The 27,460-nt window shown below is 37.1% G+C and overlaps 1 protein-coding gene and 1 non-coding gene across 3 annotated transcripts in view; both read left to right on the top strand.

Moving 5' to 3' along the window:
• Positions 1-27,460, top strand: part of PKP2 (plakophilin 2) — a 214,735-nt gene that overhangs the window by 22,148 nt on the left and 165,127 nt on the right. For both annotated transcript variants that reach the window (XM_053719062.1, XM_053719061.1), the window contains exons 2-3: positions 12,205-12,314; positions 17,944-18,623. In XM_053719062.1, the coding sequence (XP_053575037.1) occupies positions 12,205-12,314; positions 17,944-18,623 (790 nt within the window). The remainder of the gene's footprint in view (positions 1-12,204; positions 12,315-17,943; positions 18,624-27,460) is intronic.
• Positions 6,982-7,172, top strand: LOC128665297 (U2 spliceosomal RNA). Its single transcript, XR_008403066.1, has one exon. It is a non-coding gene; the product is annotated as a U2 spliceosomal RNA (small nuclear RNA).

Raw genomic sequence — 27,460 nt, 5'->3', positions numbered from 1 at the left:
GTTCTCCCTTTTTATTGTTATTTTGGTAGTTTTGCAGTAAAGTAACTTGACAACCAAATTTTAAAACTTTCTGAATACATCAGCAACATGTTTGCTGCAATTTGTTTTTCAGAGGCCACCTTACAATTTGCTACCTTTGAAGAGCTATCCTACCTTGTTACTGGAGTAGACAAGTATTCCCACTGACATGAGTTTGCAGTATGCTGTCACCTTGTCTGGAGCCTTTGAGGGACAGATCTATAATATGATTAGACTTGTGAAGTCTGTAATGTGCACTTGTAATTCTTTGACTTGTAAAACCCATCATCTTCAGACTTAAAGGACAGGAAAATGGGCAAAATTAATAAATAGCAAAGCTTTGTTACTGTGCATAATTAAACGCATCACAACCTGTGTGCATATGATGAACCTTTATCAGGAATTTGTCGCGCTAAAGGCGTAGTGGGTGGCACTCTGAGGCTTGCGAGTGCCGGTGATGTCGCCACATATGCACGTGGTGACATCACAAAGGGGCACAATGAGCAAGTTTAGGTAGCTGCAAGGGAGCTGGATGGGGGAGGTTCTTCAAAACCCTTGATCTCCGTTCCCTTAGCAGCTACAAACCTCAGACACCTGCTATTTCAAATGGTGGTGGTCTTGGAGCAATACTGCAAAGATAATGCTTTAAATGGACATGAAACCCAAATGTATTCTTTCATGATTTAGAAAGGGCAGCAATTTTATACACATTTTCAATTTAAGTTTATTATGTAATTTGCATCATTCTCTTGATATCCTTTGTTGAAAGCTTTGTCAGAAGCTGCTGGTGAGTGGCTGCACATAAATGCCTCGTGTGATTGGCTCACCCATGTGCATTGCTATTTTTTCAAAAAAGGATATCTGAAGAATGAAGCAAATTAAATAATAGAAGTGAATTGGAATGTTGTTTAAAAGTATATTCTCTATCTGAATCATGATAGAAACATTTGGGTTTCATGTCCCTTTAAAAATAAAGTTTAAAAAAACAAAAAAAAAACACATGGTGATTTGCTTGCACAATAAAAAAAAAAAAATATCTGGTAGGTCTAGAGCCCCTGAATGAAGTTTATTTTCTAGTAGACAAGTCCCTGTTTAAAAAAAATATATATATATATATATATATTATTTTTTTTGTCTGTATAGTTAGGTGATCACTGTAGTAACAGTAAAAACTGCTTTTATTTCTGTACTGAACAATGGGGTCTCTCTAATCTATTAAACCACCCCAAAAGCCTGTATGGGACCCTATTTCACACGTGGCTACCCCTGATGACAATTTAATAAAGTGATCACCGTAACTAAAATCTAAACAAAAAAAAAATGTCCTTTCTGGAGCAGGAAATGGCCCTTGAGCAAATTATATGTTGTAGATCCCATGCCGGTGGGGATTATGGTGCAGAAATAAATTGTGCTAACACATTTAGGGCTAGATTACAAGTGAGGCGCAAACGTTTTTTTTTTTGTGAGCCATTTTGATTGCACTGATATTACAGTGCAATCACCATACACTTCAATCCTTACCGCGATCTCAGAGCTGAGGTTAACTGTTTTCCAAAACAAAAAAGTTGCACAAAACACTTAAAAAAATACATTACAAGGTACAGTTACACTCATATTAACACTGTCTAATAAATATACATTACACAGTACAGTTACCCTCATAATAACACTGTCTAATAAATATACATTACACAGTACAGTTACACTCATAATAACACCATCTAATAAATATACATTACACAGTACAGTTACCCTCATAATAACACTGTCTAATAAATATACATTACACAGTACAGTTACCCTCATAATAACACTGTCTAATAAATATACATTACACAGTACAGTTACCCTCATAATAACACTATCTAATAAATATACATTACACAGTACAGTTACACTCATAATAACACTGTCTAATAAATATACATTACACAGTACAGTTACACTCATAATAACACTATCTAATAAATATACATTACACAGTACAGTTACACTCATAATAACACTGTCTAATAAATATACATTACACAGTACAGTTACACTCATAATAACACGGTCTAATAAAAATAAAAAAAAATAATAATATTGCACTAAAAAGTTATAAGGGCTCAAAGGTAATGAGATCTCAGGTGTTAGAAGAAAAAAAAAGACGGGCAAAAGGAGTTTAACATTGAGACACATACAGACATCTAAATCTTTAACGGAGCATTACAAAAAAAAAAAACACCGCCCGTACGAAGTATTAACGCATACACTGCAAACCCACACATCGCAAAATAATAAAGTAATTAATCCCTTAACCGTCAACCACCCACATCGCAGTAAACCTAATTACCCTATTAACCCCTAAGCCACAAAACCCCCACATCGCAATAAACCTAATTAACCTATTAACCCCTAAACCGCAGAACCCCCACATTGCAATAAACCTAATTAACCCCTAAACCCCATATCGTAATAAACCTAATTAACCTATTAACCCCTAAACCGTAGAACCCCCACATTGCAATAAACCTAATTAACCCCTAAACCCCATATAGTAATAAACCTAATTAACCTATTAACCCCTTAAACCGCTAAAACCCACAACGCAAATAACTAATGAAATTACTAAGCACCCTAACCCAACACCCTCTAAATTAACACATGCTAACATTACAGAAAATAAAAAAACAAATTACCAAAGTTTACAAAATTAAACCTAATCACTATAAAAATAGCCCCCCCCCCAAAAAATAAAAAAAATAAAAACACCTCCTAATCTATGAATAAACTGCCAGTAGCCCTTAAAAGGGCTTTTTGCAGGGCATTGCCCCAAGATAAACAGCTCTTTTGCAGAAGAAAAAAGTTAAAGTCCCCCCTAACAGTACCCCCCCCCCCCACCCACCAAACCTCCCAAAATAAAAAACCTTACACTAAAAAACCTAAACTACCCATTGCCCTGAAAAGGGCATTTGTTGGGCATTGCCCTTAAAAGGGCATTTTGAGCTCTTTTATATAATGCCCACCCTAATCTAAATAAAAATTTAAAAAAAAAACCCTAAGTCTAACCCCCAGGTTGGTACTCACCGTTCCTGAAGTCCGGCGGAGAAGGTGAAGTCTTCTTACAAGCAGCGACCTTTTCTTCTTTCTTCTTCCAGGATCCTCCGTTGGAGCTGAAGACCGGCGATCCTTGAACTGAAGACCGGCGACCACGGAGCCATGGCGCATGGAGGATCCTCTTCTTCCTATCGCCGAATAGTGAATTAAAGGTACGTGATTAAAGATGGCTTCCCTTCAAATTCAAATCAGCCAATAGGATGAGAGCTACTCAAATCCTATTGGCTGTTCAAATCAGCCAATAGGATTTGAATAGCTCTCATCCTATTGGCTGATTTGAAGAATCAAATCGGCCAATAGGAATTCAAGGGCCGCCATTTTTAATTGCGTACCTTGAATTCACTATCCAGTGTACAGCGGCGATCATACGAAGAGGATCCTCCATGCTCCATGGCTCCGCAGTCGCCAGTCTTCAGTTCCAGGGTGGCCGGTCTTCAGCTCCGCCCTCCGCTCCGTGCCAGATGTTCCTGGAGAAGAAGAAAAGAAGAAAGAGGTCGCCGCTTGGAAGAAGACTTCACCGCATGGGACAGGATCTTCTCTGCCGGACTTCAGGAATGGTGAGTACCAACCTGGGGGTTAGACTAAGGTTGTTTTTAAAAAAAAAAAAAAAAAAAAAAAAAAAATATATATTTTAAGATTAGGGTGGGCATTTTGTAAAAGAGCTAAATGCCCTTTATAGGGCAATGGGTAGTTTTAGGTTTTTTAGTGTTAGGTTTTTTTCTTGGGGGGGTTTGTGGGTGGGGGGGTTTACTGTTAGGGGGAGTTTGTGTACTTTTATGTATTTTGGGGGTCTTTTTTATTTTCATAGGGATTAGGTATAATTTATTAAATTATTCATTTCTGTAATTTTAGCTTAAATTTAGGTTTCATTTTTTGGGGTTAGACTTAGTTTTTTTTTTTTTTTTTCAGGGCAATGGATAGTTTAGGTTTTTTAGTGTTAGGTTTATTTATTTTGGGGGAGTTTGGTGGTTTTTACTGTTAGCGGGGACTTAGAATTTTTTGTCACTGCAAAAGCGCTGTTTAACTTAGGGCAATGCCCTACAAAAAGCTCTTATAAGGGCTATTGGTAGTTCAGCATTAGATTGGGGGGGGGGGGGGCTTTATTTGGGGGGCTTTTTAATTTTCATAGGGATTAGGTTTAATTTTTTTATTTTTGATAAAAAAAAATTCTTTCTGTAGTTCAATTTTTTACATTTTTTTATTAACACATAGACTGCCCTCTGGCCAGGCTTACCAACTAGTGTGTGTATGTATGTATGTGTATATATATGTATGTTTATATATATTATATTATATTATATAAATATATATATATATATATATATATATATATATATATATATATATATATATATATATATATATATATATATATATATAAAATAAATAAATAAATAAAAATAAATATATATATAAATAAAATCTCCTGTATTCGGCTACAATGTGTGATTTTGTAAAATATTGGGATGGTGGTGTGCCACAGGATTTTATAATGTAAAAAAGTGTGCCACTGCAAAAATAAAGGTTGCAAATCACTGAACTAAAGAATGAAGCAAATTTGATCATGGAAGTAAATTGGAAAGTTGTTTAAAATTGTATGTTCTGTCCAAATCATGAAAGAACATTTAGGGGTTTCCTGTCCCTTTTAAGAAGATACAAATATATTAGGACATATTTATGCAATATTCATATTTAATAAAGATTTTAACTATGTATTTACCGTAAATATTTCACATTTCCTAATGCGTGCTCAGTGTGTTTGTTTTTTTGTTTTTTTCTCCATTGACTTCTATGGGAAATGTGAAAATGTGATTGAGTTTGTGCGATCTCAGGGGGGTTCTACTTTTTTTTTTTTTTTTTTCTCTCCATTGATTTCTACGGGGGAATACATGCATGCACACGCAAAAACTTAAAGGGACACTGAACCCAAATTTTTTTCTTTCGTGATTCAGATAGAGCATGCAATTTTAAGCAACTTTCTAATTTACTCCTATTATCAAATTTTTAATTTTTTTTTAAAGCAAGAATGTAAGTTTAGATGCCGGCCCATTTTTGGTGAACAACCTGAGTCGTTCTTCCTGATTGGTGGATTAATTTAACCGACCAATAAACAAGTGCTGTCCAGGGTCTCAACCAAAAAATAGCTTAGATGCCTTCATTTTCAAATTAAAGATAGCATGACAGCCAGACAGATAGCTCAGCATGCTAAGGCACTGTGGTTGAGCTCTGTAGCAACCCAAGGGTTGCAGGTTCAATCTCCGGCGAGGTCCTCTCAGCCTTTCATCCTTCCAAGGTCGATTAAAATGAGTAGCGACTTGAGACCCTTACGGGTGATTAGCCGCGCTGTACAAGTACATACATACATACATACATACATACATACAGAGAACAAAGAAAAATTGATAATAGGAGTAAATTAGAAAGTGACTTAAAATTGCATGCTCTGTCTGAATCGCGAAAGAAAAAATTTGGGTTCAGTGTCCCTTTAAGTTAGGTTTTTCACACTATTCCGGTTAATGCTAGTGCAAAATAAGTTTCTTTGAAACCTGTAATACAAACGCAACCCGACTTGCGCAAAAAGCTTTACTCTAGCAGAGTTTTTGCGACTGGGGGGGATAAAAAAATACTGCACCAGTAATCTAGCGCTTAGTGTTTTATTTTTGCATTAGACCATCCCTTTAATGCTCTGTCTTTAGTGCGTGAGATACATGATGGCTACTTCACTTGCGGTAAATCTCAATAAGGCCGGTCATTGTCTCGTTGCCAGCTGATAAATAAATAAAATACAGTATCTCTGTTCCTGGCAAGAGAGAGGGTTTTGTTTCCGGCGTATATAAAACTGGCAAAGCACCATTAGGGCATGTAACGGATGTTAGATAACAGGTAGCGTTATTGGCACACAAAAAATCTCTCTGAGGAATGAAACATTCACATATAATAAGGGCTCACAATTACAAAATATTTAAACAAGAAGGTTTAGAAAGAAATGTTCCCAGTGTAGGGGGTGTTGACAGAGAAGTACTAAAACATTTATTTCTTACTGTTCTCTCTAAATATTGGTTGCAGATACAGAGAATTGTGTGTAAATAGAGAGATGAGTTCTGCTCTCCATGCAAGCTCAGCCCATTTCATTGAGTGCTTCAATTAGCAGAGACAGCTATTTTGGGTACAAAACATTAAAATATCGGACACAAATACAACAAAACAGTTCTTATTGTGCTATTTTTCCTTTTCAGAGTCTCTCATTTTAACCCTTCGCATGTGCTGGTTGGTGAAGCTCTGCATTATCACACTGGGTGAAGCCACCTTGCACCCTGTGACAGAAGCAGTGAACGCTCCTATAGCAGTGATTACACAGGTTTATCAAGTACACATAATGCAGAGCAGGCCTTTACATCTTTTATTGTTATACACAGGTTAAGTTACTTAAAGGGACAGTCTGCTTCAGAATTGTTGTTGTTTAAAAAGATAGATAATGCCTTTATTACCCATTCCCTAGTTTTGCATAACCAACACAGTTATATTAATATACTTTTTACCTCTGTAATTACCTTGTATCTAAGCCTCTGCATACTGACCCCTCATTTCAGTGCTTTTGACACTTGCATTTAAGCCAATCAGTGCTCACTCCAAAATAACTCCACGGGAGTGAGCACAATGTTATCTATATGCCACCCATGAACTAGCACTGTTGAGCTGTGAACGAAACTGTAAAAATTCACTGAGATAAGAGGCGGCCTTCAAGGGCTTAGAAATTATCATATGAACCTACATAGGTTTAGCGTTTAACAAAGAATACCAAGAGAATAAAGCAAACTTGATGATAAAAGTAAATTGAAAAGTTGTTTAAAATTTACATGCGCTATCGCTTCTCTGCCTTTTGGCTAAGATCAAGTGTAGTATCTGTTCTTATCAGTTTAACATCTGATACGTGCCCTATCTGGGTGCCATATATTAAATGGATTTTTGAAACGGGGAGATGGAAGAAGAGCTTGCTCTGTCCACTCCACACATTGACCTGGTATTGCAGTACCTCTAGGACCGGTGCGCTATCTGAATCATGAAAGTTTAAATTTGACTTGACTGTCCCTTTTAACATTATTTATGTATCTGTGACTGTGCACCGCTTTGGTCACAGCATTTGAGAGAGCGGCACACAGTATGGAGATGTAAAGCTTCACCAACCCCAGAAAGGTGTCAAAAAAAGAGCTGTGAAGAGAGCAGGCATACATCATAGAAAGCAGGCTGTTCTAGTCCCCAGGAGCCCCCTGACGTGTCGTGGCCTTGGCTTCAGGGCTGCAGAATCCAAACCTAGAGAATGAAAACTCTAATCACTACGTCTCACTGAATTCTGTTTTGGCATGAAGCCCACTCTAAGGCTGTGACAGTAGCTGTATGACAGTGTGATCTTCATTTGCTTATCTCCCTAATGCTGATTTTATGATAGCATTGCCTTGCAGTAAACACCTTGAAATTACCAGACATTGCTTTTGTTTTACTATAGAACATATCAGCCCAGCCTCAACATATATAAAATAAACATTATTTTGCTGCAATTGTTTTTCAATAGTCTAACTCCACCTTACCTTATTGGGAGCAGTCTATCCTGGCTTGCTTTTGCAGAAGACAAGGATAGTTAAAGTCATTATGGTTATATAAAACAAACTGTTTTGTAGTTGAAGCCAGAAAGGGGTAGATATGTATCATGGTTAGCCTTGAGAAGTCTGCAGTATGCACTTCAAGTTCTGAGAATTTAAATAATGAAAGTATATGACAATGTTGTTTCACTTTGCACAACTAAATGTGCTATATTTAAATGTCAAGGTTTATATGGAGACAAGACAGTGGATTTACACCAATAAAGGCCATAATGATGCTCAGTGTGCAGAGCTTGCTGTCTAGAAAGCAGAATTTAGACACCAGAACGATCTACTGATAGAGAGATTTATAGATAAGTTAACCCCTGATAAACTAAGCACCTGACTTGTACCAGACACTTTTTTTTTTTTTTAACATGTCTGTGCTCATATTTGTGGCACCTGGGTTAGTGGGGCAGCTGCAGTACCTGTTCAGACTGTAGAGCTGGCCTGCTTTATCTTTTTTCTGATACTGTTAGTACCGCTGAGGCCTAGGTCCCACACAAAGTGCTAGAATGGATGTAGTGATCAGATTGTACGTGGATCACTACTATTTAGTGACCGCTTGCTAAATTGTAGGTGCACACAGGGCCGGCTCAACCATGGGACCAAGTGGGTCCAATGGACCCAGGCAGCTCTTGGCAAGAGGCAGCACGTTAGTGACTTGCATTGTCAGACCCAGACCACTCCTGTCCTCTGTGGGGGAAGTCAGGCTCCCAGCAGTGTAACCACATCATGCACAAAGACACAGAACTGGTCAGGGGCCACTTTCCCACTTACTGTGCAATTGTGCATAAGCATTGGTTTGATGCAGGTAGGCAGGCTTAGTAAGGTCAGTGGTCAGGCTAGTAGGTTAATATGATAATCGGTAATGTTACTTCGGGGGGGGGGCAGCACAATATCTTAAACCGGCCCTGGGAGCACCCAAGACAACAAGTCGCATTGCAAAAGTACTAGTGCTACAGCCCCTAAAACTGATAAACAAAAAATAAATATTTAAAAGGGGGCGCTTTACAAGGTAATATAAATACAATGTAACATCGTCTTGGACAAAGCAAACCAATATTGGCAAATAAAGTCCCAATCAGGTCAGTTTCTGTGGGCCAGTGGTTGTGAATTCTTCCATTAAAGATATTATTGTTTAGGCTGCTCTCCTCCTCATAATGTGGGCACAACTGTTCTGGAATATTAAACAGAGGGGCGTCTGGTCCATATCAATCAGTTGTATTCAACATCTACAAGTGAAGCAAACAAATGGGTACTCACATTCGACTATAGCACCCCAGTGTCCAAGTAGATGCAGACTGATAGATTAAGCATTAGGTGACTAGGGGTATAAAGTGATTCCCTATTAGCACGTGGGCAGTAGCAGGAAGTAACTATCAGCCATCAAGCATTAGCAGGAAGTAACTATCAGCCATCAAGCATTAGCAGGAAGTAACTATCAGCCAGTGGGCATTAGCGAGAAGTAACTATCAGCCGTCGAGCATTAGCGGGAAGTAACTATCAGCCGTCGAGCATTAGCAGGAAGTAACTATAAGCCAGTGACAATTAGCGGGAAGTAACTATCAGCCGTCAAGCATTAGCGGGAAGTAACTATCAGCCAGTGAGCATTAGCGGCAAGTAACTATCAGCCAGTGAGCATCAGCGGGAAGTGACTATCAGCCAGTGAGCATTAGCGGGAAGTGACTATCAGCCAGTGAGCATTAGCGGGAAGTGACTATCAGCCAGTGAGCATTAGCGGGAAGTGACTATCAGCCAGTGAGCATTAGCGGGAAGTGACTATCAGCCAGTGAGCATTAGCGGGAAGTGACTATCAGCCAGTGAGCATTAGCGGGAAGTGACTATCAGCCAGTGAGCATTAGCGGGAAGTGACTATCAGCCAGTGAGCATTAGCGGGAAGTGACTATCTGCCAGTGGGCATTAGCGGGAAGTGACTATCTGCCAGTGAGCATTAGCGGGAAGTGACTATCTGCCAGTGGGCATTAGCGGGAAGTGACTATCTGCCAGTGAGCATTAGCGGGAAGTGACTATCAGCCAGTGGGCATCAGCGGGAAGTGACTATCAGCCAGTGAACGTTAGCGGGAAGTGACTATCAGCCAGTGAACGTTAGCGGGAAGTGACTATCAGCCAGTGAACGTTAGCGTTAAGTGACTATCAGCCAGTGAGCGTTAGCGGGAAGTGACTATCAGCCAGTGAGCGTTAGCGGGAAGTGACTATCAGCCAGTGAGCGTTAGCGGGAAGTGACTATCAGCCAGTGAGCATTAGCGGGAAGTGACTATCAGCCAGTGAGCATTAGCGGGAAGTGACTATCTGCCAGTGGGCATCAGCGGGAAGTGACTATCAGCCGTCGAGCATCAGCGGGAAGTGACTATCTGCCAGTGGGCATCAGCGGGAAGTGACTATCAGCCGTCGAGCATCAGCGGGAAGTGACTATCAGCCAGTGAACGTTAGCGGGAAGTGACTATCAGCCAGTGAGCGTTAGCGGGAAGTGACTATCAGCCAGTGAGCGTTAGCGGGAAGTGACTATCAGCCAGTGAGCGTTAGCGGGAAGTGACTATCAGCCAGTGAGCATTAGCGGGCAGCAACTTTTTCATAAAGGGGAATCACTTTATGCCCCTAGTCACCTACCGCTTATGTCTTTAATTGTGTTTATAATTAAATATGCTTTTAACCTGAACAATGTAGTAGCACCATTTGGACACAGCAGCTTTTTGGAGAGTTTTGCTCCCGCTATATATTCAGCATTTCTGGACACAGAACATTATCCAGCCTGTTCCTGATACCGGGTGTGGGTGAGCTGATATGCCCTAATCTATCTGCATCTACTTGCACACTGGGGTGCTCTAGTCAAATGTGAGAACACATTTGTTTGCTCCACTAGAAAAAAGTAAAGTTGAGTATCGTGTCCCTTTAAATAAGTGTGGGAGGGGCTGTAGGCAGCATATCAGAATCCCTCCCTCCCATTAGCATGATCAGATACCACCATCATCATCATATACCAGTAGGTCAGATCATCATAGGATTGCTGTATGAGTTTTTATTTTCCTAAGTCTATGGGGCAGTAAACATAGCTCTGATTTAACAGATAACTGCAAAAAACAATGTACTTTATACTAACTTTATGACCATGGTTAGCCTTAGTTCTATGCAGACTCAAGCCCAGATTGCCTCCTCTAAATAAGGCAAATGGGATATAAATGTGTAATATTTATTTTATTCCTCTTATATAGGAGTTAAACACATAGTCAGTCAGCTCCAGAGCAGCAATGCAATCACCAATCAGCAGCTATCTCCCAGCAATACAATCAGCTGGGGGGTGCACCGCTTAAAAAGGTCCTGGAGAGAACAATACTGCATTGCTGCTGAGCCTAACTAGCGATGTCTTTCATAAAAGGATGAATGAGCTCTATCCAGGCTTAGCCCCCAGAGCTGAGGACTTTAGGATGTACCTGAGCTATATATCCTTTGGCCACACTCATTACTGTTTGCACCTGATATAAAGTTATATTACTGCTTGCACCTGATATAAAGTTATATTACTGCTTGCACCTGATATAAAGTTATATTACTGCTTGCACCTGATATAAAGTTATATTACTGCTTGCACCTGATATAAAGTTATATTACTGTTTGCACCTGATATAAAGTTATATTACTGTTTGCACCTGATATAAAGTTATATTACTGTTTGCACCTGATATAAAGTTATATTACTGCTTGCACCTGATATAAAGTTATATTACTGCTTGCACCTGATATAAAGTTACATTACTGTTTGCACCTGATATAAAGTTATATTACTGTTTGCACCTGATATAAAGTTATATTACTGTTTGCACCTGATATAAAGTTATATTACTGTTTGCACCTGATATAAAGTTATATTACTGCTTGCACCTGATATAAAGTTATATTACTGCTTGCACCTGATATAAAGTTATATTACTGCTTGCACCTGATATAAAGTTATATTACTGTTTGCACCTGATATAAAGTTATATTACTGTTTGCACCTGATATAAAGTTATATTACTGCTTGCACCTGATATAAAGTTATATTACTGCTTGCACCTGATATAAAGTTATATTACTGCTTGCACCTGATATAAAGTTATATTACTGCTTGCACCTGATATAAAGTTATATTACTGCTTGCACCTGATATAAAGTTATATTACTGCTTGCACCTGATATAAAGTTATATTACTGTTTGCACCTGATATAAAGTTATATTACTGTTTGCACCTGATATAAAGTTATATTACTGTTTGCACCTGATAAAAAGTTATATTACTGTTTGCACCTGATAAAAAGTTATATTACTGTTTGCACCTGATATAAAGTTATATTACTGCTTGCACCTGATATAAAGTTATATTACTGCTTGCACCTGATATAAAGTTATATTTTGATCTTGGAGTAATGGGCATTTTTCTCTCTTTCACAGACAGTCTATATTATGCCAGCAGCGTTCCTGACCATGCTCAATATACAGCAAGAAGTATGACACACAGAGAATTCTCTCCCTCCTCATCAAAATACTATGAAGGGCGCAAGGTGAGTGCCCCAGACGAGTCAACTGTTTTGCAGTTTTTGGCTTCCTTGTTTTCCTTGAACCCTGCTTTGTAAATCTGCCCAAAGAGAATCCCATACCCACCAGTGTTTCGTAAGCTAAGAGCAGTTCAGGAGTACACACCTTATAAAGCGATCCTTGTGTTCTCTACTGTGGCCAGTTAGGGAATTATGTTAAAGGACCATCAAAATCAACATTTCAACAGCATAAATTGTTTCATTATTAAAAGTGAAACTTTATTGCAATATGCAATCTTTTATCTTGTTTTCTTTTGCTGTAAAATACATCTGACATTTGTATTTGTTCCACTTTCTTCCTGAGTTGTGTGGGTTAATACTTTTTAGCTCATTTATCTGTGAGTTTTTGTTTATCCTCAAAACTCACCTAATCTATATAGTCCTTTTGGATTTATCAATTTTGCAGCAACAATCTTGATAGGAAAATAATTCATTACAATACCAGTGACCACTTCCTCTCACTGTCTGACTTTCCCCTTATCTTTCATCTTTTAAACGCTCCCTACAAACATTTTTGCTCAATGAAGCCTAACACCCAACTCAGTAACAAATGAATTCCATTTACCTTCTAATTCACTTTACCTGTACTAACATCATTCTTACTCTTGCAGTCCTCACCTAATGTTTATCACCCTCCTACCCTTTTAGATTGTAAATTCCCACTGGAATAGGGTCCTTAGTTCCTCCTGTACCGTATGTGTTTGATTAATTCTGTCCTGTCTCTTAAAAATATTGTATCATTGTTGTACTTTTATCTTTTGCACCCATGGACAGTGCTGCAGAATTTGTTGGCGTTTTTATAAATTAATTAAAATAATAATAATATATCTGTGTATTAGTTTATTGGTTAGCAAGGATTTTTTTTGTTCTGGGGGTCAGGGAAATCTGGGAAAAGATAAAACTTAAAATAATATGCTCATCTGACATAAAAAAGCTGCATTTTTCATTGCAAGATTCTTCTCAGAAAAGAAGGTTCATTGTTATGAAGATTAGAATTTGTGTTTAATGTCTCTTAATAATTTAGTGTAAGTGCTATTGCTTTGTACTTTTATTATGCACGTGTTGATTATTCAAGTCTACTGTGTTTTATGGTCCTTCTAGACATATATGTAGTGGAGTAAACCTTGAGAAGCCAGAAGGGTGATTTTGAGAAATAGGAAATAATTCCTTTATTACCCATTCCCCACTTTTGCATAACCTACATGGTTATTAATATACTTTTTACCTCCTGTGATTACCTTGTATCTAAGCCACTGCAGACTGCCCCCTGATCACATGGCTAATTATTTATTATCTATTGACTTGCATTTTAGCCAATTATTGCAGTGTCATGCACATGCCACGTGAGCACAACGTTATCTATATGGCACACATGGACTAGCAGTCTCGTGTTGTGAAAAGCTAATAAAAAATCATGTGATACGAGGCTGTCTGTAGCGGCTTAGAAACAGGCAGACATTTAGAGGTTTAAATATTATAAAATATATTAATATAACAATGCTAGTTGTGAAAAGCTAGGGAATGGGTAATAAAGGCGTTATCTATCTTTTTAATCAATTTTAGTGTTGACTGTTCCTTTAAGTTTGTGTGAGACACATAGAACACATTAAAGACTGAGGCTTATTCAGAGAGTGACACATTTGTTAAATTGTTTGTGATACTTCTGTGTTATAGAAGATTGTTAGGAGCTGAAAGCATTTCTTTAAAAACAAATCTACAGGCGGCCGCCGCACCTTTCACCTTGGAGGGTACCAAAAAAAAGCAGACATTCCTCTGAGCGTTCAGAGCTCGGGCACTAAGTGCAGCTTGTAGATAAAAACAAAGTGATAGGCTGTGGTGATAATACATGACCCGGAACAAACCTTAGCATTCCAGACTGTAGGAATTCAATTCACACAGGGCCTGAAAAGGAAGCCCCCCAGCTAGATTCATTATTTCTGTTAGAGGTGGTTAAATATCCCCCAGGAATTGTTTACATAATAGAGACCTGGTCCATAACAACAGGAGAAGATGTTTTCTGTGCCCAGTATTTGGTTACAGCTATTCCCCTTGCTTGGGCTGAGCAAGATCATGTGACTTGCTCCTGTGCTCAAAGAGCAATTGTGTAATGATGTGAAAACTGTTTTCTCTATGGAGCCCATCAGTTGATTTACAGTTATTTTCACATTAACAATTGATGTAAACTAAAGTCAGTAATACAACTTATATAAACCACTCAAATGCTCAGAGGAAAGTGCTGGCGCAGAAGCGCTGTGTGACTGATGTTTTGTATCAGTGGAGCAGGTCATATTGAGTGTTTAGCTGTACCAGCCGTCCTTTTGTCAAATATCACTGGAGACAGAGGGGCAGCCAGACCATGAGGAAACCAGCACCCCCCTGGGATGTAAAACATTCTACACAGCACTCTGACAGAATGTACAGGGACTAATGTGCTGATTAAAGGGACAGTGTACGGAACAATTGATTTTGCATATATTAATATTGTTACTGTATTTTATTGTACCCTATTGTAACAATGCAATGTTTTGAGGACCCAGGAAAACAAGAGAAATCTCAATGTATCCTTCCTGGTAAAATATTTTATAAATACATTTTCCCTTAAAGGGATATGAAACCCAAACTTTCACGATTCAGATATGTCATGTCTTTTTTTAAACCACTTTCTAATTTACAGTTTTTAAATTTTCTTTATTCTTTTGGTATCTTTTGTTGAAAAGCAGGGACTTGCGCTTAGGAGCATGCACATGTCTAGAGCACTATATGGCAGCAGTTTTGCAAGAGCACTAGATGGCTAACTATTTCACAAAGAATATCATGTGAACAAAGCAAATTTGATAATAAAAGTAAATTGGAAACTTTTTTTTTTTTTTAATGGTAAACTCTCTGAATCAGTGAAAAAGGGTGTGTGTACAAGCGCTAAGGTAATCCCCAAGCTGTATCCAAACAGAGATCCTAACCAACCTCCAAAAAACTCTCTGAATCACACAAGAACATTTTTGGGATTTAAATCCATTTTAAAGGAAATTAAACCCAACATTTTTCTTTCATGATTCAGGTAGAATCTTTTGTTGAAGGAGGAGCAATGCACCACTGGGAGCTAGCTGAATACATCAGATGAAGACCGGCAAATATGTGCAGCCACCAATCAGCAGCTAGCTCCCAGTAGTGCATTACTGCTTCTGAGCGTACCAAAGTATGCTTTTCAACAAAGGATAGCAAGAATGTAGTAAATTATAAGTATCTGAATCATGAAAGTTTTACATTTTGACTTTACTGTCCCTTTATTGTGTTTCCAATGACAAGTTATTCCAGTAGTATGAAATGTATGATAGACCTTTATTTTTATTTTTGTATATGAAATAGCTGATTTTGTCCTTTCACACCACAACCCATTACAATTTAGTTGAGCTTGCATGGAAATAAGATCTCCTTGTGTTACTTTCTGTACACACAAAGGCTTCCTTGTCGTTTTATCTCATCTCTGTGTACACAAGCCCAATAATTAGAGAGCACAATTGAAAATGAACATTTTATTACTTATCTCTCCTATCTCCTACTGGGAGTGTAATTTCTACTAATGGCTATGTATACATAGATTTCCTATTTATTTATTTTTCAGTTTCAGACAAAATCAATTATTTTAAATTCCAAAATAAAGGTAAAGGTTTGTAGAAAAGTTTTACAGCACAGTGCCCCTTTAAGGTGCAGTGTAAAAAAAGTTACTGTCCCAATGAAAAAGATGTGTGTAGCCATCAATCGCCAGCTCGTATTGCACTTACTGAGGATATGTAAATATGCCTTTAAACACAAAAGAGCAAGGAAAATATTATAATAGAAAAACATTCAGATAGATGAAACTCCATATTTTTCTTTCATACTTTAGATAGAGAGTGACGTACAGGGTTAACCAACCCTGCACCAGCCACTTGTTTGGCACATAAAGGGTAAACAGACTGTGACGCACCGCCTGGTACCCCGAATGAGTACCTCCATCAGAACACTTTCGTTGTCCTGGACATCCCTTTTATCCAGAGCAATAGCTCCTGGTATTTCCCTTTGACCGCAGTCTAAAGTTATGGAGGGGATCATAACTGAGGCAACACTCGGGGGCCTGAACACAAAATTAACACTTTATTTAAAAGCAGCACACAGATTTATACACCCCGGCATTCCAGAGTCACAGAGCTTCAGGTTACAGAGGGAAATGGTTAAACAGTAAAGCAAACATATGAACAATACATCAAACCTCTAACAATTGTCTATTCACAGGTAAAACAGATTAACATATCAAGTTAATTAACTGGGGAGGAAAGTTTACTCCGACCATCTGATTTTGGGCAGTCTAGTTAACATAATCACACAGGAACACAATCAGTTTACCCAGAAAGACTCCTGAGACACAAATACATCTTATTACAAAATATAAAAACGGCTCTTATTAACAATTAAGTCCTTTTATGCCCACTTGGTTTATAGAGTCACAATTGCTCCCACAAAGGGGACTCACACACAGGGTGACGTGGACATAAGACGGTTATGAAAGTGCATGGTGGTGTCCAGCATATAAAAATTCCACATGTAATTTACATACAAATTTTAGGTTTTTGATAAAATATGATTTTTGGTGAAGAATTTTATTAAAAAAAAATTTCTGTATATTTTTGTGTGAATCATTCAGTTATTGGTTTTGTAAGATTTTTTTTTATAGTGCACGTTTGTAATCTGTCTGTATTCTCTGAAAATGCAGTATATGGCCCTTAGCGAGACCCCGTCTCTTTTTAAATCATTTCATTAAGGAAATAGAAGTACTGGTGATCATCTGCCAATCCGCTCATACACAAGTGCTGTGCTGATTGCTAGTTTTGCTGTGTGGGCTGTGCACATGGCATACCTACCAATCAGAGGACAAGCACCAAGTACACGTGACATAGATCAAATATTTGTAATAACTTTGCATTTATTCATTTTTCATTTTTATTTTTGCCTGCATTTGTGTAGAATACCTCTGCATATAGTTCCATGCTGGAGTTTATATTATGTATTTAAAAGAACATAACTCAGACCAGACTAAATTCCCAATAAAATATTAAATAACATTTTATATATATATAGATATATAATTCCCCCCCCCCCCCCCCATTTGCCTTTGATCCCCTCCCTATTTCTGCAAGAGGTTGAAATGAATTTTTCAGCTACATGCTACACAGTCATTGCTTGATTCAACACATTTGTATCTGTTCAAAATTGAATCAGAGGAGATAAGATAAACAAACTCAAGGCTTATCTAAGGAAAATGTGATACCTTTTTTTTTATTTTTATATATATACTGCTTTGTCCCAGCTACAATCAGCACAGTGATTTCTTAGATCAGCGCAGGGGCTCATTTGTATAAATTCTAACTGGCTAATATTAAATTAAATTAATTCATTTAAGAGGTGTATTCTTAACCGCTCTTGATTTGTAAAGCCCTGCATTTATTTTATTTTTTTAGCATTTTTCCATTTTGTCAGATATTAGAATAGTTAGAGTTCATTCTGTTCCTTCTTAAATACATTTAAATTATTACAAGAGTATCTTCTTTTTTTTCTCTTTTAGGAATATACTTCTGTGGGCCATGAAAATGGCTGGGCTGGTGGAAATGTCTCAGGTAATCAATGGAAGACGGAGCAAGATACAACCCCGAGACGGCTGCTGGTAAGGTTAGAAGTCTCTCCAGAACGAGGCACTAATTCTGGAGAATACAGAAGCAACTTGGGAACAAGTCCAAGGATTCAGGAGAGCAGACAGTATGGTGGAACTGCCTCACGCTATGCTCGGTCAGATATTGTTGGTTCTAATAGATTTGGGGCAAGTAAATCTCGGTTGAGCTCTGCCAACAGGTTCTACCAAACTGGAAGTACCAGAGAATCTGAATTTGCAAACAGCGTTCCTACCAGCCCTGCTGGATATCTGTCTCAACTGTCTAGAAACAGCAGGAGCATGAATAACCTTCTGGAAAAGGAGAACTACCAGTCTCCACTGTATGCAGTTGGTCAAGTGAGACAAGTTATTCAACCCCAAGCTGTATCCCATAAAGGGCAAACCATGAGGTCCCGCTGGCAGCAGAGCACATACCGGACTACTGCCACTGGCAGAGAATCATTTCAGTCGGCCACAGGTGGCACAGCCTATGACATGGGTGGAAAAAAGCCAACATTTATTGGTGGAACTAGTGGAACTGCTAGAGCAGGAAGCACACAGGTCCGAGAAGTCACCCAGCTAGAAACTCAAGGAGTGTAAGTATTAGAATTGTCTGCACAATATAAATACACAAATAGGATACAGGTGTCTACAGGGGACATTGTATGCAAAATATTTCTGTCATTCATATGAAAGCACAGCATTTATTAATAAAGTGACCAACAGCTTTATCCAGCTCGGGGGGCTCTACATTGTTAGTGACCAGTGCAGTTGAGGCAGTTGTGATTAAAGAACAACCCTGTGACTTTGAAGTAACGATCTGTGCACATGTAGCATAAAATATTGTTTACTGTCCCTTTTTAACTACGTATTAAGCTGCTTTGCAAGGGTTAAACTTAGTTATATATAAGCAACAGTGCAATAATAAAATGCTTTTTGTGTGTCCCTTTAAACAGCCTTTACTTAATAGTTTGAGCAAAAGCATTTAATTAGTTTAATTGCTGTCCTGTTATATGCATGATAGAACATTTGAGTGCAATGTCCCTTTAATAACCATCTCTACATTCTGCTAAAGCCCACAGGTTGTGTGTTTGTGTTTTGTTATCTATTGCCTCAGGACATTTTGTTTGTTTTTTAACCAGTGTTTAACTCGATTTGTTTTCTTACTAAAGAGCTGAACTGCATCATTTCTTTAGGAAACTGTACCATACTTGTTTGTGCGGCAGCTGTGTATTTCTTCTTATTCTTTCTTTCTTTCTTTCTTTCTTTCTTTTTTTTTTTTATACACATTCACAAGCTAACCTTGCCTGCAGGGCACGCGGCTGCCGTGCTATTAGTTAAAAAGTGACATCTAATGATACGGGGTATTTGATTTAATTAAAGGGTCAGCAAATTAGGGACAGTAAAGTCAAAATTAAAGCGACAGTCTACTCCAGAATTTTCATTGTTTAAAAAGATAGATAATCCCTTTATTACCCATTCCCCAGTTTTGCATAACCAGTACTGTTATATTAATATACTTTTTACCTCTGTAATTACCTTGTATCTAAACCTCTGTAGACTGCCCCTTTATTTTAGTTCTTTTTAAAGACTTGCATGGGAGTGAGCACAATGTTATCTATATGGCACACATAAACTGGCACTATTGAGCTGTGAGATAAGAGGTGGCCTTCAAGGTCTTAGAAATTAGCATATGAGCCTACATAGGTTTAGCTTTCAACAAAGAATACCAAAGGAACAAAGCAAATTTGATGATAAAAGTAAAATGGAAAGTTTGTTCATGATTCAGATACATTTAATTTTGACTAGACTTAAATTTGAATGGATTAGACAAAACACAAATTTCTAGACCACCTTTTTTTTCTATTATCTATTTTGCTTGATTCTCTTGGTATCCTTTTGTTGATGAGTAAAGCTAGGTGTGCTTATGAGTGTGCATTTACTTTAGCCGTATGGCTTAAGTGTTTGCAACAATGTTTATAGGAATGTTAAGCATTGGAACAAGCATATTCTGTCTGAATCTTGACTGTTTAATTTTGAATTTGTCACTTTAAAGTGATGGCAAATTAAAATAATTTTACAATAAGGTAACTGAATCTATAATCCTTGCTGCACACTATATTATGGGAGCTATGTAAGATACTACCTCTATATTATGTAAGATACTACCTCTATATTATGTAAGATACTACCTCTATATTATGTAAGATACTACCTCTATATTATGTAAGATACTACCTCTATATTATGTAAGATACTACCTCTATATTATGTAAGATACTACCTCTATATTATGTAAGCTATGTAAGATACTACCTCTATATTATGTAAGATACGTAAGATACTACCTCTATATTATGGGAGCTATGTAAGAAACCACATCTATATTATGGGAGCTATGTAAGATACTACATCTATATTATGGGAGCTATGTAAGATACTACATCTATATTATGGGAGCTATGTAAGAAACCACATCTATATTATGGGAGCTATGTAAGAAGCCACATCTATATTATGGGAGCTATGTAAGATACTACATCTATATTATGGGAGCTATGTAAGATACTACATCTATATTATGGGAGCTATGTAAGAAACTACATCTATATTATGGGAGCTATGTAAGAAACCACATCTATATTATGGGAGCTATGTAAGAAACCACATCTATGTTATGGGGAGCTATGTAAGATACTACATCTATATTATGGGAGCTATGTAAGAAACCACATCTATATTATGGGAGCTATGTAAGAAACCACATCTATATTATGGGAGCTATGTAAGAAACCCCACCTCTAGAATTCAGACTTCGGTGGGAGTTGCTAGGATGTGCACAAGGAATTCAGTGTGCTGCCAAATGGAGCTCGATGCTACCTATCCTAAGTCGCTTGTCCATTGCTGAAGGAGCTATCCTTCCTAGGACACTACTGCACGGCTTGTGGAGTTCGACTTGGAAGTCTCGCATAGCTGTTGGCGGCTCGGTGGCGGATCTGTACCCATATGATAAGGAGGGGTGAGAGTTACAACCCCATCTCATAGACGGCAACGCAGTGGCCCAATTACGGGAATGGTTGTCGCTAAAGCCGGGTGACGTGGACCCTTGGCAATACATCAGAAGTGATCCCCCCCAGTAACTGGTGACAACTGGGTGGTTGAAATCAGGCCGGAACATCAGTGCCTTGTTCAGCAAGGAGCGATCTGTACATATTCCTGTGATGGGCATGTAACTGGAGAGGAATCCCCCGCAGGACGTCTAATCCGTGGGATATTTAGCCATCCGTACTGTTGCAGAACATCTCATTATTATATAAAGTGGGGACGGAGTGATCATAACCCTCTAAAAGCGCAAGTACTCTTTTCTTATTATCTTCTGTATACAACACCGCTGTCGTTGCTAGAAGCCGAGTGTCACCTTTGCGTCTTTTGTTTGTACTACCCCTGGGAACTCCAAGGTCTGGGCCTAATGTAATAAGCCAAAGGTTCTCTCAGCCTGTTGCTAAATAAGCCAATCTAAAGCTACTAGTAGGCATCCAGAACAGCTGACTCCTTCCTCCTTAAAAGTCTGCGTGCATAAAGATGGATTAAATTGTGTCTGTTTCCAATTGCAGTATTCACTGGCATCTATTTATTTGCTGTATTTGGGGAAATATAACTGCATAAATTCGTCTTCCCTGTTCAACTGATATGTTTGGGGAAGATAGAGTAAAGCTTTAAGGGCAAAAAGTAAGCCTACAAAGTGGTTTAGAATTATGCTATATGTAATTTTATTCCAGCTTCCTATGGAATCATCATGCTATAAAGGATCCAGATTCGCCCTTAAAGGGACATAAAACCCCAAATTATTCTTCCATAATTCAGAGAGAGAATACAATTTTAAACAACATTTAAATTTACTTCTGTTATCTAATTTGCTTCATTCTTTAGATATCCTCAGTAAAAGAAATAGCAATGCACACGGGTGAGCCAATCACATGAGACATCTATGAGCAGCGACCAATCGGAAGCTACTGAGCCTATCTAGATATGCTTTTCAGGAAAGAATATCAAGAGAATGAAGGAAATTAGATAATAGAAGTAAATTAATAAGTTGTTTAAAATGGTATTCTGTATCTGAATCATGAAAGAAAAAATGTGGGTTAATGTCCCTTTAACAGCCTATGAATATAGTGATACGTGTATATTTGTTTAGCACTGGTAACCTGTTAATTGTAGCTACCATTTGTTGCAGACTTGTTTCTCTTTTCCCTTTTTTTTTTTTTTTTTTTTTTTTTTATACAATTTTATTTTTTAGGTAATTGTGCCCTGGTTCTAGGGAATGCTGGTATTGATATATTCAATCTAAGTAGGGTGAGTGGGTTGTTGTGGTTTTACAGCTGATTCACTGTCTCTGATATATTATTTGGTTATCTGAAATGGCAATTATATATTTTATTTCTCTTTGTGGTATATGATGTATAAACTGTAACTAAACTACTGTGTGCTACATGGTCATATATAAATATTATTTTTTTGGTAATATAACTTATTCACCTCAGGGTATGGGATACCCTATTATATACCTCTTTTCGGTATTGTTTTGTTGTTCTCCGCTTTTGGGTGTGTGTATCACATATCATTCCTCTTAAAACACATTTACATCACAATTTTTTCTCTTCCATTACAGACTCCCGCACATGGAAAAATATATTATTAATCTTAAACACAACTCCCCGGTTATGCTTGTCAAACAGAAAGACAGTCACGCACCTCTGACACACATTTAGATAGTTCCAATGAGATTGTGATGCATAAATTTGATATATAACCAATAGTAGGTCAGTTGTCAGATATTTACTTGCCCCAATTTGAATTATTAAAATCGCAAATGACAAACTTAACCTCAGAAGTTAGACCATTTGCTAGACGGCTTACAGAAGTTGAAAATAGGGTGTCAGCAGTAGAAGATACTCTTGCTAAGCAGAGTCAAACTTTAGGTAATCAAGATGCACGATTTAAAACAAAAACTATATGAGCTTGAAGATCGCTCACAAAGGAATAACCTTAAAATAATTATAGGTATACCTGGAAGCAGAGAGTACTCTGATTTACTGTATCTGGTAAACACAACACTCCCTCTTGCTCTAGGCATGATACAGAAGGATTTGCCGTTAGCAATTGAAAGGGCACACAGATTAGGGCCCATCAGATCCAACACCAATGCTACAAAATATAATAGACCTATTATGGGAAAATGTTTAAACTGTCAGAATAAAGTGATTATGCTTCTGCTCTATAGGAAAGTGAGTAACCTAATCTTAGGACAATCTAAGATATTAACATTTCAGGACTACTCTAGTGAATCGTCCGTGAAAAGAATTATCCCCATTCTGTACAAAATTGATTAGTGCTGGCCTCAAGGCTAGACTCCTCTATCCTGCCAAACGCCTTATAGAGGAGGAGATCAGGATGGTATTCTCACACTACATAACAGCGAAGGAGCAAAAGAATTCTGTGAAAAGAAAAATGTCCCTTTGAATTTAAGATATTGATAGATACAGAACATGCAACGTGACTAATTTTTGATTTAAGATATGGGTTATCTGGTTTTTATGCTTTGTTTTTTGTGTTTTTTTGGAAATTATGTTGTTTAGAAATTATGTTGCCAGGAAATCTATAAAAAGAAAAATGTTTACAGATGTAACCACCCCAAAAAAATATGATGTACGTGGCACGGTCAATTGTGATAATATATGGGTTATTATGTTGATATGCTTATATTGTTTGTATTGTTTATGGTTTTTCTTTTTCTCCCCCCTAGCAACTCTCCCTCCTTCTTTGCATATTTTTCCTTTTTTGGATTGTTGCTCTAGTGGTATGACGTCTACTTTTTATTAGAAATGAAGGATTTGATTGTGTTTATCATGGAACGTAGGTGGTATAACCTCCCCCAGCAAAAGAAAATGAATTATCAAACAGTTAGCTAAATATAACCCAGACATAGTACTACTACAGGAGACGCACTTAAAATTAGAAGAAGCTGACAAACTGAAAAGTAAATGGGTAGGTCAGATTGTGGCATCTGCGTGTTCCAGAACAAAGAAAGGTATAGCGTTCTTAATAAATAAAAATCTTACTTATAACATTCTTTATACTGAAGTTGACCCGCATGACAGATGGATGATCCTCAGCATTGAGATCGCCAGAGAAAAATATATATTATGTAATATTTATGGCCCTAATAGTACTGACCATGATTTCTGGAATACAATTATGGTTAGGCTTGCTAAATATTCAGAACAAAAATTAATTTTAACAGGTGATTTTAATTTGATTTCTCTTCTGTCTCTTGATAGGCTCTCTCCCAGGGGGGCCTCCGGTTTATCCCAAAAATCTAAAATATTTGCTCACATTTGTAAAAATGTAAAGCTATATGATGTGTGGCACATTCAACATCCTGACACTAAGTTATACCTGCGAGTCTGGATCATATAGGTCTTTCTCTAGGATCGATTTATTTTTTAGTATCCAATATTTTGTTTTAATTAGAAAGCAAAGCACAAATATATGATATTGTCATATCTGACCAAGCTATAGTCTCTCTAGAACTCTTGCTTAAATCTTCTCAGGTAGATGCTACAGCCAATTTTTATTTTCCAAAGCATTTAATTAATACTCCATTTCAAAACTGGCTGCAACATAAATAGAGAGAGTTTAAAGAAGACACTATTCTATATATTAATAAATCAGAGATATTCTGGGAAACGGCAAAAGCTTACTTTAGAGGTGAGATTAAAGCCTATATGATAAAACGTAAAAAAATGTTGGGAGTATGTGAACTTCAGCTTTCAAACACTGTAAAGAATACATATAAGAAATATGTGAATACACCCACTAAAAATTTTGGGATCAATATAAGTTAGCCCAGCAAGACAGGGACCTTTTTTTGAAACAAAAAATGACCAGTGAAGAGATCAGAATCAATGCGATATACAAGGGACATTATGGAAAATCGGCAAAATATTTATCTAGGCTCGATAAAGCTAGGATTTTTTTTTTTTTTCTGAAAACATTAAAGACGGTCACCACAATTATACAGAACTTAGGGATATTAAGAGGATCTTTTTAGATTATTATCAAAATATATATGCAGTAAGAGAATTTAATAGAGATAATAAAATGACCTTTTGGGATAAGATTTACACCCAAAATCTTGCAATCTCAACTTGATATAATAAATACACCTATTACATTGGAGGAAGTCATGGAGGCCATAGATGCTTCTAAATCTATTAAGGCCCCGGCGTCTGATCAATTACCTGTGGAAAGATACTTAAATTAGAGATTTCTAATATTTTGACCACTTTATTTAATGAAAAAAAAACAACTTTGTCTTGGTATTTCTCAGAGTCAATTATAACTTTAATTTAAAAAGAAGATAAGAACCCTGCGGATCCAGGGTCATACAGACTATAAACTGCTTGCCTCTATTATAGCTAATAGGCTTAAAATCTCGCTAATTTGGTTTTATGAGCGGGAGGTCCTCAACTAAAAATATATGCATAATATATTTGACTTTACAATTTTGGAATAAATGACATAATCACAAAATTAACTAAGCAAGATTTTGACATGGTTTTGATGCTGAGAAAGCTTTAGATTCCATAATATGGGAGCACTTATATTCTTTCTTGGCTATTTAGTAGATTTTATCAAACCCATATATAATTCTCCTATGTCATACATCTTAGTTAATGGTTGCCACACATTTTTCTTTAGACTAAACAAGGGAACTAGACAAGGATGCCCTCTCTCGCCTCTCCTTTTCAATATTGCCATAGAACCCTTAGCAATCCTTCTTAGACAAGAACTAGAGGGTATAAGTGTTGGGAGCCAGACATTTGTCCTAGCACTATATGCGGATTACTTTTTTTTATTATTATATCTTAAAAACACACAAAAAAACATTCCTGTTGCGCTTAAGATTGTCGAGCTGTTTATCTTATTTTCTTGCTATAAAATAAATACTGATAAAACTGAAGTGGTCTGGACCCATAAGAATGATAGTTGTATTCAACATGATTTTAAAGAAGTAGAGTTTTAGATATCTAGGAATGTATCTACATAAAGACCCTAATATGTGGTATAAACTTAATTATACACCGTTTTTTGTCAAAGCAATTGATAAACTCCAAAATTGGAGTATTTTATCTATTTAATTATTGGCAAAAGTGATGATTATTAAAGCTATCCTCTTTCCACAGTTATTATATATCATGAATAATTTACCCGTGTTTATTACAAACAAAGACGTTAAAGGGACAGTCTACACCAGAATTGTTATTGTTTAAAAAGATAGATAATCCCTTTATTACCCATTCCCTAGTTTTGCATAACCAACATAGTTATATAAATACACTTTTTACCTCTGTGATTATCTTGTATCTAAGCCTCTGTAAACTGCCCCCTTATTTCAGTTCTTTTCACAGACATCCATTTTAGCCAATCAGACCTGGCTCACTGGAATTCCACGTGCGTGAGCACAGTGTTATCTATATGAAACACATGAACTAACACCCTCTAGTGGTTAAAAACTGTCAAAATGCCCTGAGAGAAGAGGTAGTCTTCAAGGGTTTAGAAATGTGCATATGAACCTTCTAGGTTTAGCTTTCAACTAAGAATACCAAGAGAATAAAGCAAAATTGGTGATAAAAGTAAATTGGAAAACTGTTTAAAATGACATTCTCTATCTGAATCATAAAAGTTTATTTTGGACTAGACTGTCCCTTTAAGAACTTTAATAGGGAATGAGCTAAATGTCGGGGGGTGGGGGGGATTTGTAGTACCTAACCAAGCACAAACAATTGTTTATATACAAATCTACTATACATATAAATGTGTGGGCTGAGGATCTTTTATGTTCTAATACAGTGATTGGCAAATACTTAAGAGCACTTTTTAAAATAATTTTATATACAGAATTATATTGAATTGGCCCTGTTTATAACATGTTTTAAACCCATCATTTGCATTGATCATGGAGAAAAAAAGAATTTGCTTTACGGAATATATGTACTAAATGTACTGCAGTATATGAGAACAATTTAAAATGACTGATTTTCTTTAAAAAAAACTTCCTGTCAGACTTGTGGAGGCTTGTCTCTGTTCACCAATGCAGCGTGTAGCTATCACTGCTGTTATTACAGAGTCTATCTTTAGGTTTTACAGCTTTATACAAACATGATGATAGATGAGGTATATAGAGGCTTGTCTCTGTTCACCAATGCAGTGTGTAGCTATCACTGCTGTTATTACAGAGTCTATCTTTAGGTTTTACAGTTTTATACACACGATGATAACTGAGGTATATAGAGGCTTGTCTCCAACCACCATTTGCCTTATTTGTAGGAGCCAATCTGGGCTTTACTCTGCAGACAACAAGTCTAGTCAC

Source organism: Bombina bombina, chromosome 6, assembly GCF_027579735.1.
Source record: "Bombina bombina isolate aBomBom1 chromosome 6, aBomBom1.pri, whole genome shotgun sequence".
NCBI classification, from domain to species: domain Eukaryota; kingdom Metazoa; phylum Chordata; class Amphibia; order Anura; family Bombinatoridae; genus Bombina; species Bombina bombina.
The sequence above is the reverse complement of the archived record's forward strand: the minus strand, read 5'-3'. Positions and strand labels throughout refer to the sequence as shown.